Raw genomic sequence first — 20,132 nt, 5'->3', positions numbered from 1 at the left:
TATAACCCTCATCAGCACAATGCAACAGAGAGAGGCATCAGCCATTGAGAGGAAAGAGTCTGTGTCTCACAGGAAATGTGACACTGACTTTTAATTATATCAAGTCTCACTCTGCTGATCATAGGCGAAGAATGTCACAATATTTGTTAGATACCGAGGCATGGATGTGTCTAATTTAATGCATGCACTCACACACCACTCACACATGCTCTGTTTTTAATGCAGTAGTTAATAATTGCCATCCTAATGGAGTATCTCTGGAACGGCCTCCCATGTGTAAGGTTCTTTCATTATGAATCATTACAGATTTACTCAGCGGGCCTTTAATGTGAGAAATGTATCTGATATCCATCTGTTTTCCTGTTTATGCTGTTCCTGTGCATTTGGATTGATTCATTTCATTTGGCGGCCGGAAAATCCGGAGCCATTCATTTCAAGTAGTTGAAAACTGGGGAGTGAGATTCTAAAGCCGTATATGGAGCAACATCACAGAGTTCTTTTTCTCATTACGCTGAAGAGCAGCATGATTCTTTCCACTGAACTCTGTATTCCTCTCCATGTCGCTTTCAGCCCCTCATGCCCAGAGCTCATATACCACCTCGGCCTCATCTCAAAGGTCTCTCTTGTGTTATTCTACAGCGCAGTAAATGCTGTATCCTGCCGTGCCTTAGTCTTCAATCTTCTCTGAGTCGCCCGATCACTTTCAAGTCCAATAAGCCTAGCCCAGTATTTTGAGCAAGACCTCTTGCTCAATTGACCTCTCTTATTGCGTTCTAGTGTATGTTTCCATTTTTTCCCGCTTAAAAGTTGAGCGTTGCGACCTTGCCATCATGTCTCTGACCTTCAGTCAGGGTTCCAGACTAAAACTGGCTCCTAAAGTGTTTTAAATATGATAGAATCACTCAGTATAGATGGATATTCGGAAACGCTGTCTTGCTTTGACTGCAGTGCGTAAATAGGAAATGTATATACACTTCAGTTCATTAAATGTATAGTGTGTAGTGTTCTTCAAGTGTATACTGGGGTGAAAAACTCAGTTAATGAGGGCCACAGCCCTGCAGAGTTTAGTTTAAACCCTAATTAAACGCACCAGCTAATCTAGTCCTTCAGGCATATTTGAAAACTATCTGTATGTGGGTTGGAGCAGAGTTGGAAGGGCTGAGTTGTGCACATCTGGTGTATAGTGTATAGTGTATTGCTGTTTAACCAGCAATCACTGACATGTTTTGTGAGAAAGGGATGTAAAAGAATGTACCAAACCTATGCATACCATTTTAATTCTTTGGAGAAAATAATACAATTGTGTATCTTTAAATTACATGTTGGTAAATGTAGGTCTCAGTAAGCTCATTTTAACAAACTTGACTGCAACGATTCATGGTTGTTACTGATTCAACCGATTCAGTAGCCTGGCAAGCCAGACCTACATCAAGATGTTTGGTCTGGCAACTCACCATAGACACGCTTAATCCGAGGGGCGGGATAAACGGCTGTCTTTCAAATTCCCTCTGCACGCAATAGGACAGCGCTTCAACCAACCAGAGCGTTTTCCCACCAGCGGAGCTAGTTGATAGATTCAGCAAAACTACGAACACATCTTCCTTTTTTTAAGAATGACTTAAGTCCCGTTCTTTGCTCTTTCCTCAAAGAAAAACGTAACTCCAAATGCCAAAAAGCCAATGAGCAGCCGTCATTCTTTGTTTTCAAGTAGCAGCCAGGGAACCGTCGCAACTCTGTCGTCATATGTTAAGCCCGCCCCGCATACTCTATACGCGATGTGATTGGCCTGACCCAATTTAGGTTAAATACATTTTGCTGCCGCTAGGGTGCGTCTAGATTTCTAGGCTACCGATTCAGTCATTTGGGGAGTCGTTAGATGATTCTAATAGTTATTGCTTTCAATCAGTCTGTTATATTGATTAATTAAAAACAAAAACGGCTAATTAGAGTCATATTTGCAATTCGGATATCTCGAGTCCACTTGTTGATTTAAGTCAAATAGAACAGAATGATGCAGAATAGGAAACATTTTTGCATACAGAAGACAACGTTATGAAAACGATCCTCATTCACATCCTTGAAAATGTGTAACTTTGTATAGAAACATACATTTCAGGATTCTTTGGATTGAAAGGTCTAAATAATAGAATTTATTTGAAATTAATTTTTTGTAATGCTGTAAAAGTCTTTACTGTCAATTTTGATCAATTTTTAAGCATCTTTGCTGAATAATAAAAAAAAAATTCATACTCCAAACTTTTGAACGGTAGTGCACATGCCCTCTATAGATGACCAAGTGACATCTGATCACACTACATTGATGGTAATACAATTTGCCTATAATTTTGAATAACATTTATATTTTGTTTTGCACTTAGAGCACTGTCACTTTCACAGCCTCAGTTTCACTTTCTGTCCCCTTCATTTATCCCCTATCTCTTATTCTCTCTGTTGCTCATGTCTTACTTGTCAATTATAATTGAATGGATGACTCATGAACATGGAAGTGGCTATTTAATTATATGTTTTTGGTTATCCTCTTTGATGTATTAGCACTGCATCTGTGTACTCTTGCTGTACACAAGTCAAGTGTTTGTTCATTTGTCAAACTAATCTCTTACACAAATGTTTTCATCGTGTCGTGATCACAACAGAATATATTTGTTACCATTTATATGCATGCTTCATCTTGGTAAGACTGAGCAGGATTGTTGTAAAAAGCCCATTGCTCACATAAATAGATGGCTTTGGGAATGCTAATGAACTCTGTATCGTAAATGTGATCAGTCTCCCTGTCCGTTCCTCATGTCTGCATAAAGAGCAGTCTTTTTTTCCTGTATTCATCCAGGATTGGTGTAATGGTGCTGTCTGATTCCAGTCCACGCTTTCTGAAGAGAGAGCTCCTGTGAATTTGTATTTTGCGTCTGGCTCTGGGGCCTTTAGTGACATGAGAAATTAAGCAGAGCAGCCATGCATCCTGCGCCCAGCAAAAACTCCTTGGAAAAGGTCAAGCGCAAAGACTGTGGGGGTTAACTCTACAAAAACGTACCCAGATAGGAGAGCAGAGCGCTTGGCTCTCTGGAGCTTTGCAGATTTGTGGCTACAGTTGGAGCGGGCATAAGCACATTCTGAACACGCCTTAGCCCAGCTCTCAGAGATGTCAGCATGACTGGAAAGCTATAAATTCGCAGGAGCTCGTTCTGATGACCAGCACTGATAGGACTGCCCCTGTTTAGAATTCACACACAGCCTCAGGATTGTGCTCCCTGTCCACCAGCTCTCCGTCCTGCTCCTTTTCCTGACCCCTATTACCAGGGCTGTTGCAATCATTATAACTCGTCCCATCTCCTTTTTTGTAAGATTTCCACCAGCAGAAAAATATCATATATTTATATTAATATATCTATATTTTTAGCCTTTCAGAAAATTTGTTTAATCAACAATAACATAGTAAATATTGCATCATATAACATTGTAAAAATGTATATTAGTGCCTTGCCATGATACCATATATACTACTTCAGAAGCTAAAGCTGCTAAACGCCACCTCCTTAAAAAATTCGATAATGATATTAAGCAAACGCTCTCTGCACATACTATATACATTCATCGAATACTTTCGCTTCAAACCAACTAAATCCCTGCCTCAGCTTATTCAGAAATACTGGTTCGCTGGCAGAAGCTTCTAAACGCCACAAAAGCCTCTAAGTTCACAGAACCAAGCTGAGGACGCAAATCGAATCATAATTTTCATACGGCTTTCTATTGGAGTTGCAAGGTTTTATACTATTTAAAGAGATTTTTAACTAAACAAGATGAAGGATTATGTTGAAATGGATGAACTTGTCGTAATTTCAATCACTAGCTAGGTTTCCATTTACCTATTTTTATGCACATTTTGGGATATCGCATTAAAAACTGGTGGATGGAAACGCAGAGATGCGCATGCATAAAAAAAAAAAAAAAAAGTTTTATCTGATAAGAACACATGCGCATAAACTATGATGGAAATGCATAAACCGAATAAATTCCTCAATGCACATCAAAAAAATCATGTGACTTTGCGATGTGATGGCATAACTGGACTAACCAGTGGACCAATCTCGTTGCACAGCATCTAAAATGCTATTTTGGTCATTCTGAAATGCCTGAAGATTCTGTAGTTAAAGTCTTTGGTATAATTCCCTCCCAGAACTCCCTTACACGACTACATTCCCAAACAGCAGCATCTGCCTCCAGACACAAGATAACGTGTTTATTGTGTTTCGTTTGCACGCTCTGAGATGCAGGTAATTTATTGGTATTTATCAGGAAGTGACGTTTTTGTTGGATGGAAACGGTGCTTTATTCGCAAATGTTTTATGCCATATTCCAATTTTGCGCATAAGTTAAATTCGCAACTTTGGATGGAAACTCAACTACTGACAAAAGGAAACGTTGTCAACCTCATAATGCCTGTTATAAGGCTTTTCGGATTGTTCCTATGCTCTTGACATCCAACCATCCCTACCCCCCACATTTCAGTGACTATCATCATAATCGAAGCCCTGGCCATTTGTGAGCCAATGGCAATGGCAAATGAGAGAGAAGCCAGTTGCTAGAATGACAGAGGTGAGGTGCTCTTTACTACCTGTAGTGGTCAGTGGCACATAGCTGCCAAGGTCACACACAGATATTCAAGCTCACACATGCGTGTGGTTGTGCCAGTAATCTGGGCCAGCCTAATGGGATGTTTTCTGCACAGGCTGCTGGACTAATGAAAACAGATTCAATATGCCCCGTCAGAAATAACAGGCCATGTGTGCACGAGGCAGCAGGCGTATAAAAGGACAGATTAGCCAGGACGGTCACTTAAAGAATTTCTGCCTGTATGTCATTCTGTATTCTCAAAAGAGGGAGAAAAGGAGAGTGCTTGATCTCTGTCAGGAAGCATTTAGATCCCTTACACAAACATAGTCTGACGTTATGGTGAGCTATATTGAGAGTGAAAGGGAGGCTTTTGTTGTTTGGTTGTGTAGTGGCTGAGGGTTTTATAAATTCAATTTAAACAGGCTCTTCTTGGGTCATGATGCGGTGTTGTCTGTAATTCAGTTCTCTTTATTTCTGTCTTTCTCACACACACATGCAAACACACATTCATATTCATGCATATGAATTCATATTTATAGTCTTTCCATTAAATCAAATAAAATCTCTGATCCTAATATAACATATAACATCAGACACGTTTAAATATTTGAATGTTTCCACAAAAAAAAATTACATATGTGTGTATATATGTATATATATGTATATGTATGTGTGTATGTATGTGTGTGTGTGTATATATATATGTATGTGTGTGTGTGTGTGTGTGTGTGTGTATATATATATATATATATATATATATATATATATATACAGTACTGTGCAAAAGTCTTAGGCATGTTAATCCCCCCCCCCCCAGGTCAGTTATTTATATCTTTTGCTGTAGTGTGTCAGTAGGAAATATCAGTTTACATTTCCAAACATTCTTTTTGCCATTAATTGTACTAATCCAGTGAGATTTCTGTATGCACAAGGAGTCTGACAACAGCCAGGATGATCTGATCTCACCATCATCGAGTCCGTCGATGATCAAGAAACAGAAAAAACTGAGACAAACTAAATCCAGAAGAACTGCGGGAACGTCTTCAAGATGCTTGAAGAAACCTTCCTGCAAAGCTACCTGAAAAACTATGCGCAAGTGTACCTGGATAAAACCAAAAGCCGTTTTAAACGCAAAGGGTTGTTACACCATATATTGATTTGAATTAGTTAATAGAAGTTAAATCATAAATAAATTCAATTTGTGATTTTATTTTTGAAAGCATTCTCACTTTACTGCATTTTAACACAAGTGCCAGTACTTTTCACAGTACTGTAGCTTTGCAGGAAGGTTTCTTCAAGCATCTTGGAGACGTTCCCGCAGTTCTTCTGGATTTAGTTTGTCTCAGTTTTTTCTGTTTCTTCATGTAATCACAGACGGACTCGATGATGGTGAGATCAGATCATCCTGGCTGTTGTCAGACTCCTTGTGCATACAGAAATCTCACTGGATTATTACAATTAATAGCAAAAAGAATGTTTGGAAATGTAAACTGATATTTCCTACTGACACACTACAGCAAAAGATATAAATAACTGACTTAAAACCATTGGGGGTGGGGGGGGTATTAACATGCCTAAGTTGCTTAGGCAACAAGTAACATGTTATATATATATATATGTATGTATGTATGTATATATGTGTGTAGATGTATGGATGTATGTGTATGTATATGTATATGTGTATATGGGTTTATATATATGTGTGTGAATATATATATATGCATATATGTGTATATATGAAAAAGTAACGTGGAGAACTGTGGTATTATTGCAGCTTTGTTTTGTTTGTAGTTTCATTTTGTTTCACTCCATCAGTCACTCAAGACTGTTTGTTCTGCCTAAGGTATTGATTTGATATTAGTACCAGAGGCTGATATTATACTGAAGCCAAAATGTTTATACCGTTCCAACCCCTAATCAATAACCCTGTCTACTTTTCCAACTTTCACTATCATGATCTGTTTTCCCTCCAGTCAACGATATCCACAGCTACCCTGACGTGTTCCTTCCCGGTAGTGCGGTTCCAGTGGGCGCTCCGAAATCCTCCTCTGTCCAAACGGAACACAGCACAGGTGGGCGGGTGGGCGTTGAGGTCCGCAGGTCTAGTTTGACCAGCATGGACAGCCAGTTATCAGGCTGCTGGGAGAGCAGGCTGAGCGGCACCATCGCCAACAGTGAGTGGGCAGCGGGTGGGCGAGCTTCAGGCACAAAATTAAACTCTCACTAAGTTGATCTAAAGCTCTTTTATCTTTTCGTCAGACCTACTCTTTACTCCGTACTGCACAAACCTCATAATTAGAAATGCTTTTTGCTCTCCAGCCAAGCAATGCACTGTTAAGAGCTCGCTGTGCTGCCAAAAGACCTGCCGCAGTTTATTTAACCCTGTTTAAGTTGATCGTATCTCAGCTGAAGAGAAAGGACATAGTGGCAGTTATTAGTCCAATACATGGCAGTTTTATTTACACTGCTTTATACTTACAAGACCTGTCTCATGATAATAAAAAAAATATAAAGGCGTTATTCACAATAAAGGCGAGTGTGCCTTTATAAAAACAGACTTAAAAGAGGGGAAACAATAAATAAACCTTACTGACCTCAAACTTTTGAACTAAACTGTGTAAATGTATGTGTGTGTGATAGTCTCCAGCACATGGTGGGGGTCTAAGCGGTTGGATTATTCTCTGTACTGCCCGGACGTCTTGACGGCGTTTCCCACAGTGGCTCTGCCTCACCTGTTCCACGCTTCCTACTGGGAATCAACCGATGTGGTCGCCTTCCTTCTGCGACAGGTACATTCACAGCAATTCACAGCCAAGGTCCACTCAGATTTTGTAAAACTGTATTTTGTTTTGTTTTATTGTGCATCTTTAAGGTCAAAGAAATGCAAATAACTTTTCTAAATCCCTGATTATTGCTCTCCTCGTGCCAGACAACTCAAATTAGTACAACATTACAAGACCGAAGGAAGAAAGATTTTAGATACCCTGTTCTCAGAATTTGTCTACTCATCCCCTTACTTCCTCTTGGTCTTTTGTGCTGGATATTTCGATTCACCCGAAGGGCTGTATCTTATTCTAATATGCCTTTTTTATTCATATCAGCCGAACCTCTGGCTGAGAGACAAATAAATGTGGCACATCCTTCACTTTCAGAGACTTTTGAAGATCAAATCACTGATGTACTTCGTGATGCAGATGTACGCAGGCTTCACTTCAGAGTGTCAAATGCAAATGGCACCTCTTATTAAATTCATTCTTAAGAAGATGTCTCGGCACAGGTGGAGAGGAAGTAGTCAATTTAGGCAAATCATAGACCAATCTATCTTTCTGAATGCAGTTCCTTCATAATTGTCTTTGCCTGCATGAAAGAGAGATAGAGCTGACAAGAGTTCCAGCTGCAGTGTTCGGTTTAGGTGTCACGCCAGATAGTGTTGTTATCTATGTGCAAAGTTTGTGCTTCGGTTTCATGTTTTATGTATTTGGTCTAATCTGTTTGTGTTAACTCTCCTTAGCGTATTATGCGTTCCTCAGGGCCTGAGAAAGCTATTATTGTAGACACAATTATGACATAATCAAGTCATTACACACCACTTATACATTTAGATAAGTCTCGCTGAAGTGTCATTCAGAGATTTGAATATGGGTCGTTTAGCATGAGAAATGGTTTTTATCCATTTATGGTCGCTTCAAGCAACGTGGCACAATGTTATTTTACTAATACAAATGAATTAATTTTAATTTTGGTAATTTTGTTATGTGCTTTTGACATTTTTATTAGTTTTTGTTCAATCTAATATTTATTAAGGTTCATTTCAGTCAGAGAAAAAAAAATAATGGTTTAATATTTAGTAAACAATAAAAACATTGACATGAGACTTGCAGCTTGTCTTAAACAGACATGGGGCCCTATCTTGCACCCAGCGCAATTGACTTTGTACACCGACGCATGTTTCATTCCTATTTTGCACCCGCGCAAAGCGCGCTTTTCCCTCCACAGAAGCACGTCGCTAAACTAGGGAATGAACTTGCGCTCATAAAACGCTCATATACCTGTTCCATAAAACAATTGCTCCACTGGCCAGAAAAAACCTAGTCTAAAGTCAGTGGCGCGTTGCGCGTTGTTCATTATGCTATTTTAAGGCCGCATGCTTGACCATAATGTATAGAGTGCACAACGCTCATACACTGTGATTCTCTAATCTACACAGAAGCAGCAGTTTTCATTTTTGCAAATCATATTATTACAAACGATAGATAGATAGATAGATAGATAGATAGATAGATAGATAGATAGATAGATAGATAGATAGATAGATAGATAGATAGACAATTTATTATAAATATAATAATTTATTATAAAAGCATACATCTAGCTTACACATTTACCCACATTATTATATGCCTGTTTAACCGAAGCTAATTTGGGTGTGTTTCTCCCATCCCCAATGTCACTTCTCTCTCTTTTACGGCCGTGACGAGAGCGTTGGTCTCCTCGGCTGTGAACCGCTCTTGGCGCGCGCCTGGCAAATCCGCCGTTATAATAGCAATCCGCCAAGGAAAAAGTGCGTCTGCTCTTAAAGGGAATGTGAGATGATGCTCTGATTGGTTTATTTCACGTTACGCCCAAACCACACCTATGAATAATGAAGCTACTTCAGACCAACCCCTTTTAGATTTGCGCCCGGCGCAAGAGTCATTTATCCCGCCGGGAAAATAGCAACAGCGCCGAGACCCGCCCACAAAGTTACTTGCGCTTTGGGCTTTGACACTTGCGTTTCAGATCGTTAAAATAGGGCCCCTGATGTGATTTATATTTCTGCAGCATCACTAAAATCTCATTGTTCCTACCACCTGGCACCTGCTCCACATAGCTGTATATTAAACAATTCTGATTGGCTGTGACTGTCATTTGAACGGAAAAAGGATCACTTGGATCTTGTCTTATGTTGGGTCTGGTTTAGGATTCAGTGTCACCTGTATTCAGTTAGCGCATTCCCTGACAGTCTGCATACAATATAAACAACTTCATCAAAGTCAAAGATTGACATAATTTATGTCCTCAAATGTAGCTTTCATCTCACATTCAGCAAATCCTCAAGCCCTAAGAGTAACACGAAAGACTAGTAAACATGATCCCCTTGATACGGCTCAAATGATGCAGCAACAAAGACGTTTCATCTACACCCGAATCCACTGAGTGAACTTTTCGTGAAATACCAGAGGTCATAAAAACGCTTTTGATTGTTGGTGTATTTCTCATAGTAGCAAGTTATGTTGCTGCAGGAAACAGAAGAAAAAAAAAGACAAATTATGAGACTTGTATTTCATTTGAAGTTTTTATACCTGCACTTTGATTCAATCAGACCTGCTCAGTTGCAGCATTTAAAGAATGTTTTGTTGTTTATCCTTAGAAAATAGCAGTTCTTATTATCTGCGCTTGGATGGAAAATGATTACAGCTTGACTTGTCATTCCTTAAGATAAAAGGACTATACTGCTGATTCATAGTTGGATTTAACACATTACTACACATTTTAAACAGTTATTAAACTGAACTGAATCAACACTGAACTGACTTGAGTTGAATAATTACACTATTATCCTTTTGGAGCTGCTTTACAACAAAATATGAATGAATTTATATTTGATTAAGTTTGCATCATTGATTCTGTTGTTTTAACTGTGAAGCTGCTTTGAAACAATCTGTATTGTATAAAGCACTATATAAATAGATGACTTGACATTTTATTGTCCATTTTGAGTAATTTCTGTCCAAGTATAATGTGTAGTACTACTATAAGCAATTTGTTGTCTGACATCTGTGCATCTGGCTTAACCAGTGGTGTACATTTAGGGTGGGATTATATGTTTGTCCAACCAAGGGCAAGCAGGAAACTTATTACCTATTGCTGTGGCGTTTCTAGTGCCGCAGAAATTACACACTTTACCTTTAGTCTCTCTTAGAGGTTAAACAGCCTCTTGATGACAGTAATGGTTGGTTTCCAATATCTGTGTGATTGATTGACAGGTGATGCACTATGACTATGCGAAAGCCCAAGAGACAGACAACTCTGACTCCGCCCCCTTCTCCCCTTCAAGCCCAAGAGAGAAGTGGCTACGCAGACGCACGCACGTCAAGCTTAGGGTAAGGACAAACACGGCCATGCTGACAAAAACACACCCTCACATGCATTGGAAGATCTCCAAACACCATTAAGCTTTGCTCTTTAGCCCAGGCCTGCTGATGACGTGATGCAAGATCAACTTTTTCTTCATTATAAGTGTCTGTTGTGATTAATTGTAGTCCTCTGTGCATGAAATCTGCTGAGTAAGGCTAGCCATCAGTTAGATGTCAATGTGATTGAAGTATCTGTTTGCAGCAGTGTCATATCTTTATTAAGAGGTAATATTTGACCCTTAGAATTGATTTTCAGAAGCTAACTTTTTCTAGCCTTATAAATTGCACTGCATGATATATTGATACTATATTGCTTATCGTCTGATAGTTTTTTTTATTGTATCTGTCATTGTTGGATCCTTATTGCAATGTAACAGAAGTAGCTGCAGATCATTTTTTTATCATATTGTGACATACATCCAAGTGAAATGGATTATTGAATAAGAAAAATTGAGACAAATCTGAATGCGAGCTTGCAGACGATTGTTAAGAAATGTGAGGATGAAATGATTGGAAAAGTCTGGCATACGTTAATAGTTTTCACCAAATAATCCATTTATGATAATGAAAAAATTATAAGATCAGAATTTTAAAAAATTGAAACTTACAGATGAGTGGTTCACAAATGCATTTAGAAAATAGAAAGGGTTAGAATTTTTTTGAATATTATCGGCCGTAACATACAAATATTTATCAGCTTATCGATATGCGGCAGAATTTTAATATCAGTGCTTAATTTAAAATAATTGGCTGGTCTGAGTGTCAGATTGTAAAGTATACTTCTCTGCTGTCAATGTAGATTTGGTGTAATAGCTGTTTCGATTGAGGACATTTTTTGGCCCCTACATTTAAATATTCAGAGCTTTTACAGTATGTCCCTTTCAATGGCATTTTCACCCCGGAGCCCTGATTAATTTCAGACTCTGGTCTGCAGACAGTCGTACACTCACACACTCATATCACTCAAGTAAAAATGTGGACCGCAGCAGAGTCCTGACATTGTAGAAGAACTAAAAATATCCCCTCACTGCCATTGCTTTGAGTTTCTCAAATGCGGCACAATAGCTCAGTGTGTGTGGGCCAGAAATCTGTGCTTTACGAAAATAAGCATCACAGCCGACCTTGATTTAGTGCTTGGAGGCATATCAACAAAATTACCTAACAGTGCTGTTGAAAACTAGTGCCTGTGCAGGCTTACTGTTAGGCTCATGTTCAAAAGAACCCGCCATAACAGTTCTTCCCAGTTCTTCACTGAAATTAAGTATAGCTTGCAGAAACACTTCTGTGTGTTATCGCCGCTACCTTTTCTTTTCACAGGGAATGGTGTTTTGATCACTCAGGACCTTGATCTGAAATTGCATGTATTTCTTCCGCCCGCTGAGCCCTTCTCAATGCGCTGATGGCCTCAATAGAGTTTGATCAGAGCTCTTGCTAGCCTTTCAAAGGTGTTTCTATGCGGTCGTGTTGTTTTCGAAAGAACTCTCCTGATTCTGTTGTGAGAATGTCTTTATCCACTTGTGCATTTGTGTATATATGCTGCGTCATTTTGGCTCAGTGAACGACCTGCAAGGCATAAAGTTTGCACCAACCTGAATCCATGCTTTTCCTACATAGCAACATGCTCCTATGTTGGATCAGTCTTGTGTCTGAAGATCCACTCAGGTGTGTCACCAGCACATATTGCGGTGTGCTGCTTATTGGCAGTGTGTGCACATCGCACCAGTACGTGTCTGTTTGGATAGCCCATCAAATGGCAATCATGTATAGGCCCATGCCAAGATGATTTATTGACTGACTTGATCAATATGCAAATGGCTGCAAGCTGGGTAATGTTTAACCGCTTCATTAAATGATAAATCTGCACAATCAGTCTCATTAGCTTGTGTGGTCTAATTATTTACTGGGCTGTTACAGCTCTGTGTGGACTCATGCCATGCCAACATGATAGCATAATATTAACGAAGTCACAGTACTTAGCTTCTCATCCTAAAGTTACCATGCTAAGTAGTTATTTTTTAAAGTGACATTCACGCTACCATGACCAAATGACCTGAAATTATTAATTTACAAAGAGAGTTGGCGATTTCTGGTTGTCAATGTTTACATGACGTTAACTTAAACTGATATTTTTTAGTGGGGCTTGCTAATTCAAGTATCAGTATGATGATGTCTCATGCATAGAGTATTAGTTTTACTAAATAGCTGGTATGTGAGTGGGACGTTTAAGACGTGCTTATGGGGAAAGCTTTTGTGAATTCAGACGCCGTCTCAAAGTCTTGCCTTTGCTCTATAAAGCGGCAGAGTTAAAGCTTCTTGTGTTTATCTTCCTCTCTATGTTTGTCTGCTTCCTCTGCTGGCATGAAGGTGACTGCGAACAGTTATTCTCAGGATTTGCATAGCTCTGTCTTTTGCTTGCTTTAATTTCACATTTCACACTCAGCAGGGGCTGTAGGATTTATCTTCACTGGGCTCTGTGTGAACAGCGTTATCATTAAAATGAAATGTATGTGGGAAGGATTAGAGTTTGACACCCTCTTTTGGAAGGACTTTGTACTGCATACTTATGAAACTGCCCCTTTCTCGTTTCCCCCCATCTATCAATAATGGTGCAAGGCAGTAATGGTGTATTATCCGTGTCATTTACTCTTATTTTGGCAAATGCTAAAACATTTTTAAAAGCAGAGACAACCTAATATCTCCACTTTCTGTCTGCAGAATGTCACTGCCAACCACAGAGTCAATGATGTCATTGCGACCGAGGACGGGCACCAGACCCTGGTTGGTCGTTTCATGTATGGTCCTCTGGATATGGTAACCCTGACCGGTGAAAAGGTGAGAGAGCACTGGTCCAGTATCTGTCAATATACATTCAAACAAGCTATTTGCATGCATACATTTTTTTATAGTGCAACAGTACTCAAAAGCACTGGCACTTCGACCCCAAGTTGATACTAAAATAAAATCATGCTCCCTTACCAGTATCATTTACAGTATCAGTACTCACTCTATTCTCTGGAAGAGCACTTGCACCTTATGATAATATGTGGCTGTGTAGGTAAACAGTTAGAATTAGGGATGCATCAATACGGAAAGTATTCATTATTTACATTTTGAAGCCAATAACTAAAATATTGGCCATCTTGGCGAAGTTCTAATGTAAACATTAACGTTATACTTTAAAAGGTTGGGAAATAAATCTAATATTGTTGTTAAAATATCTATTTATGTTGTAAATATTAATCAAAGCAATATTGAAAAAAAAACTAAAAAAAACACTTCTCTTTATTTAATTCTGAATGATTTTTAATTATTATTTAATGTTATTGACAAATACTTGAATACTGCATGACATACAGGTTATATAAATGCTATTCTTTTATAACTTTTTATTCACATTGATAAATCTGTTTCCAACACTGATAATAAATCAGCACATTAGAATGATTTCTGAAGGATCATGTGACACTGAAGACTGGTGTAATGATGCTGAAAATTCAGCTTTGCATCACAGAAATCAATTATATTTTAAAGTATATTAAAATAGTAAACCATTATTTAAAATTGTAATAATATTTCACAATATTAGTGGGGTTTTTTCCACTTATTTTTAATCATATAAACACAGGCTTGATGAGCATAAGAGACTTCTTTCAAAAACATTAAAAAATAGTAATGTTTCCAAACTTTTGACCAGTACTGTATATTATATAATATTAACATGAACATAATATTTGCACTTAAGAAACTAAATATTTACACTACTATTAGAAGGTTTAATTAATTGAAAGAACAGCATTTGTTTGAGATCTTTTGTAACAATATAAATGCCTTTACTGTTACTTTTAATAAATTTAATGCGTCTTTGCTTAATAAAAGTATTAATTTCTTCTAAAAGAAATCTGAATGACCCCAAACTTTTGAACGGTGTAATATTTTATATTTAACTTTTCCAAATAATCTCCCTTCCTCTCATTCGCTCCTTCTCACTGTCTTTTTCTTTGTTGTTTTGTCTCTCAGGTCGATGTGTACGTGATGACCCAGCCACAGTCTGGTCGCTGGGTGCACTTAGACACCGAGGTGACCAACAGCAGTGGCAGAGTGACCTACACCATTCCCAAAACCAAAAAGCTGGCCGTGGGAGTCTACCCCATTAAAATGGTTGTCAAGTAAGTCAATGGGACTCTGAAGATTACTTGTAATGTTTCCAAAAGTGCTGTATCTCAAGGTTGTCTCAGCGGGGATAATTTGCGAGGATACCAAGCAGCGTTCAATTGGCACTCGTAAAACTCTCACCCTGAGGGCTGAAGGAGAACAACTCCTCGTTGTTAAATTGATCTCGGGTTTGATCAAGAGCCGGATCTTGGTTCTCCTCTCACTTCATGTCTCTCTTTCCTCGCAGGGGTGACCAGACGAGCGCAGAGGCCTTCCTGACGGTGTTGCCACGAGGGATGGAGTGTGTCGTCTTTAGCATCGACGGTTCATTTGCCGCTAGCGTCTCTATTATGGGCAGTGACCCTAAAGTACGGCCCGGAGCTGTGGATGTGGTCAGGTAACAAATTCACTTGCTGGCTTTGTGTGTAAATGTGTGCGAGAGAGAATCGATGCTTTCATTTCATGCCTTAGCGATATTGAAAAGAACTGGCCTGCCGGTGAAACACAATTGGATTTCATTTAATAGACAGATAGGGAAGTGCTGATACCAGATATCAGATGGGGTTTGGGATTCACAAATGGACAATCTTGGGTTGTTTCCCAGACTGTCCTTGGGCAAATTTACTGCTTTGTCAAATGCAATCTGTTGTTGGAGGACCAGGCGCTATGACTATCCTGAAATCAGTCCCCAAATCATGGGATTGTGCAAAGGGTAAATGATAGTATTTTGCGTGCAGGCACTGGCAGGACCTGGGCTACCTGATCATTTATATCACTGGCCGTCCAGACATGCAGAAGCAGAGGGTTGTGTCCTGGCTGTCTCAACACAACTTCCCCCAGGGAATGATCTTCTTTTCAGAGGGGTTGGTGCACGACCCACTTCGCCAGAAAACCATCTTCCTCAGGAACCTGGTGCAAGAGGTAAATCTATCTGCTATCGTGTCCATATGTACAGTAGGTCATTCCTGTTCTGCAGTACTTTTTTGAACTATATATGAATGAAACTATATATGGCTGTGTTGTAGGTGTAAGTGTTTCTATAAATGGGCACACTAGACTTTCAGAAATGTGCTTTGAATCATAACGTCTTATTATGTACACTGTGGAAAATGAACAGGAAAATAAAAATCTGAATTTAACCATTGCTCAGTGAGGGATTAAAATGAGGGTGTCAATTTGATTATTGTTTAATTAACCATCTTTCCAATTTCATATTATATAGATTTTGTGATTTTATCAAAAATAAGAGTAAAAAAAGAACCAACTAATACATCAAAACATCACAGATTTCATCAAAAACATTTCTAATACTTAGTGGTGTTTTTGCTGTTGTCTTGCCACCAAAAATGATGTCACTTGCTGGAGGATGATGTCATTGAGGAACTTGTTTTTGGTAGACTAACATGAAGTTGAGGACCTATATTTTTAAAAATGAATTACCAATTAAAACTGTTTTCTTCAGAAAACATGCATTGATTTGAAATATTGTAATTTAAGAAAAAATGAAGAAACACCTCAATTGTTTATTAAATTGCCAGATTTTCATGTCAAAAGCACCTGACAAAATGTCAGAATTGGAAACATCCATTAAAACCAGTGAGATTACTCAGAAATTACTCACAATTCAGTTAATTGTGTTTGGGATTAGTTAATTATTTTTTTTAAAGAAATGAATACTTCTTTTTTAGTAAGAACACATTCAATTGTTCAAAAGTGACAGTAAAAACATTTATAATAAATAAACACTGTTCTTTTGAACTGTTTCTACAAAACATATTAGGCAGTACAGCAATTTTTTAACATTGAAAATAGTAAGAAATGTTTCTTGAGCATCAAATCAGCCTATTAGAATGATTTCTGAAGGATCATGTGACACTGAACATAAGAGACTTCTTGCAAAAAATGTTATAGACACCAAACTTTTGAAGAGCAGTGTATATTAGACATGTGATAGGGACATAAAAGTATACCACACCACATAGTAGGAATGAACATCTCTTTTCTTTATTCCTTTTTTGTATCTCTTGGCCTAGTTCTCTCACGCTCGCTTCCCCTGTCTCACGCACGAGTAGTCACACAGGAACTGAGGTGTTTTCGTAGTGTATCCTCAGGCCGTCTATCACACTTTGACCTTTTCTCATGTTGGCAGTGTCACATTAAAATCAACTGTGCCTACGGCTCCATGAAGGACATTTCCGTCTACAGCATGCTGGACCTCAGCCCCAACCAGATATATATAGTGGGACGGCCCTCCAAGAAGTACCAGAATCAGTGCCAGGTTAACTTTGATTCTTCCTTGTCTTTCATTCAATTTCCACCATAACTGGTCAAAAATGATTAAGTTTTCTCTAATATTTTCTCACGTCTTGTGATCCATCACAGTTCCTGAGCGAGGGCTATGCGGTACATCTCTCCTCCCTGCAATTCAGTCACAGAGCCCGGCCCAAGAAGACCTCTTCCGTGCGAATGGTGCTTCGAAAGGGCTCATTTGGTCTTTCGGCCAAACCGGACTTCTTGTGTAAGCGCACACACCTTCGTCGCACGATGTCGGTGCAGCAGCCTGATCCGCCCATGACACCCAACCCAAAGCCAGAACGAGCACAGAGCCAACCCGAGTCGGACAAGGACCACGGGGGTGGAGGGGGTCCGGGCAATGCCATGTGGGCACGGGGGTCCATGCACCGTGGTGACACCACTCCCTGACCAAAGAGAAACATAGCAGGGGTGGAAAAAGGAATGATCTCTCGGTGGCCAGAGCCTAGGTAAGCCATTCACACAAAACACATTTTTGCGTTTCACTGGGATTCTATTTGAATGTGAACATGCTCTAGACCAGTAGCTCTCAACCAGGGGGATTGGGACCCACTAGGGGGCCTCAGCACACTTCCAAGGGGGGCCGCAAGATCACTTAAAATTGTTTAAAATAAGACAATTAGATTTAAAAAAAAACTTAAAAAAACAAAAACTATAAAACAAAATGTAATCTGAAATCATATTTCCTATATTAAGTTGTTCCCCGGACAGAAAAGTCATGGAAATGAATAAAATCTTAAGTCATTTAATAAATAAAATTGTATAATGGTTGAAATAGCTATTTGTGAGTAAAAAATGCATTGGTAATAATGAAAAACATTTAGCCCCGTCGAACAACCTTTTAGGCTGTTTTGATTTTGTCTCTAGTCATTATAAATAGATTTTAAATGAAGATGGAGCATGTTCATATTTTAAATAAAAATTTCAAATGAGCACAAATCTAATTCTTATCTCATCGCAATTGTGCTGTAAAATTTTCCTAAATTCGATTTCAGCATCGTTGAATTAATAACCCATATTTTGTATTCAGACCCCAGTAAGACCTCACCCCCCATGTTATCGGTTTTCTCCTTGAATAATTTAGCGGCTTTATCCCGTCAAATTGGAAAAAAGCGATTAGGGACTGTACAAGTGGCTCGACATCCTTCCAAACATCTACATTAAATCAGAGGGTACCCCTCCTCCAGCTCCACCTCATTCATAATCAGGACTGTAGAAAAGGCTGAAGGATTATTAATATAGCCTGGGCCTCCCACCGCCTCATATCTCATCACGCTGCGCAAATCTGAATGCAAATGTGCAACTGGGAGGCTTCTCTGCTGGGCCCGGTGATCCGCAAATAGAGTGCCTAGACATGCCCCGACTCCAGCGCTCTTCCCTTTTTCCAAATAATGATTAGATAGATGCCTTCCACGGCCGTTTGTAATTTTCTCTGATGATTTTCATAATGGAATAGATATTTATATGGGCGCTCGTTGGAGCGTGACTGCTGTGCGAAGCATTCCTTAATTCACAATCTCTCTCCTCCCTCAACCTCACAGCATCTTTACTACTTCTGCAGATATTACACACCATATAATAAGACAGATCCCACCTGAGCTGCTAAAAGTGAAGTGCCGCCCGAATGGATCTGACGCAACGGCACACAAACTTTCAGCAGCAGGAGCAGAGGAGTCTTGTTTCGAAATTCAATTTCATCCATGTTTCATCCGTCCGTGATGCTTTGGGGTTGTACGTCAGGAGCTTCTGGATTTATTTAGCATCCTCTGAAGGATTCCTCTCATCACCTGTCAGGAAGAAAGAGGATGTCTGATAAGTGAAAACATTAAATTTCTTCGTGCCTAAGCAATACGGAGGAAAAGGGAGGGCGAGCATCCCGCTGCTCGGACAGGTGGCAGCGCTGACTCTTGCAATAATCCCTCTATTTTAATATTGCAGGCATTTGTCTGCTCTCTGGGCGGCTGTCTACGGCCCGCTTGTGGCCAGATGGACTTGCAAAACTGTACATTAACCTTTTGTGCCAGTGTGGCGACCTGCTCTGAACTCTTGTCGCCCCGTCTCTGTTCAGCCACTCAGCCAGAACACAGTCTGACAGCGGATGCTGCTGAACTCCGCCCACTCCTCTGACGGGTCACGCCACAACTCGCAGCTCTCTGGTACACTGCAGAAGCAGATTTATAACCATCGATGGTTTTTCTGTGCCTGTCTCTTACCCATGTTGTAAATATAAGTGGCACTGAGACAAACATACTGCAGTGTGTTTGATGTTTATGAGCGTGGCAATAGCTGACTGCAGCAGTGCTCACACTGCAATAAAGCATTTTCTTAATCAGTATTTTGTCTCTTTTTCCAGTACAAATATTTAAACATCCTTAAAACAAGATAAATTTACTTGAAGCATAAGAATTCTGTTTTTTAGACAGTATATCTTGGGAATAGATAAATAAAAGAAAAATTGTTAGATTTGAATGAAAATTCCAATAGGGTAGGACAAATAATTATGAAATTATAATTATTATAATAATTATAAAAGAAAAATTAAAGAATTGTATTAAAGAATATACACTACCGTTCATAAGCTTTTTTTTTATTATCTTTGAAAGAAATTAATGCATTTTTTTCCCTCTCTTCATTAAAGAATCCTGAAAACATCACTGTTTCCATAAAAATATTATGATCGTGTGACACAGAAGACGAGTAATGGCTGCTGAAAATTCAGCTTTGCCATCACAGTTATTTAAAATTTTAATAATATTTCATTGTATTACAGTTTTTACTGTATTTTTTTATCAAATAAATGCATTGGTGAGCATAAGAGACTTCCAAAAACATTAAAATATCTTACTGACCCCAAACTTTTGA

At 39.0% G+C, this 20,132-nt stretch overlaps 1 protein-coding gene across 5 annotated transcripts in view; it reads left to right on the top strand.

Annotated features, from left to right (window-relative positions):
* Positions 1-19,773, top strand: part of pitpnm3 (PITPNM family member 3) — an 89,397-nt gene extending 69,624 nt beyond the window's left edge. For 2 of the 5 annotated variants that reach the window (XM_084419499.1, XM_084419496.1), the window contains exons 11-20: positions 6,603-6,803; positions 7,270-7,418; positions 10,656-10,772; positions 13,521-13,637; positions 14,823-14,971; positions 15,205-15,354; positions 15,695-15,878; positions 17,107-17,235; positions 17,340-17,719; positions 18,812-19,773. In XM_084419499.1, the coding sequence (XP_084275625.1) occupies positions 6,603-6,803; positions 7,270-7,418; positions 10,656-10,772; positions 13,521-13,637; positions 14,823-14,971; positions 15,205-15,354; positions 15,695-15,878; positions 17,107-17,235; positions 17,340-17,660 (1,517 nt within the window). In that variant the 3' untranslated portion in view covers positions 17,661-17,719; positions 18,812-19,773. Of the gene's footprint in view, positions 1-6,602; positions 6,804-7,269; positions 7,419-10,655; positions 10,773-13,520; positions 13,638-14,822; positions 14,972-15,204; positions 15,355-15,694; positions 15,879-17,106; positions 17,236-17,339; positions 17,720-18,354; positions 18,478-18,811 lie in introns of those variants that run through there. The other 3 variants (XM_084419500.1, XM_084419497.1, XM_084419498.1) reach the window with 3 other exon arrangements.
* Positions 19,774-20,132: the final 359 nt, after the last annotated feature.

This window comes from Rutilus rutilus (assembly GCF_951802725.1).
Source record: "Rutilus rutilus genome assembly, chromosome: 9".
Classification (NCBI taxonomy): domain Eukaryota; kingdom Metazoa; phylum Chordata; class Actinopteri; order Cypriniformes; family Leuciscidae; genus Rutilus; species Rutilus rutilus.
Note: the sequence above shows the minus strand (reverse complement) of the source record. Positions and strands in the feature narration are given on the sequence as shown.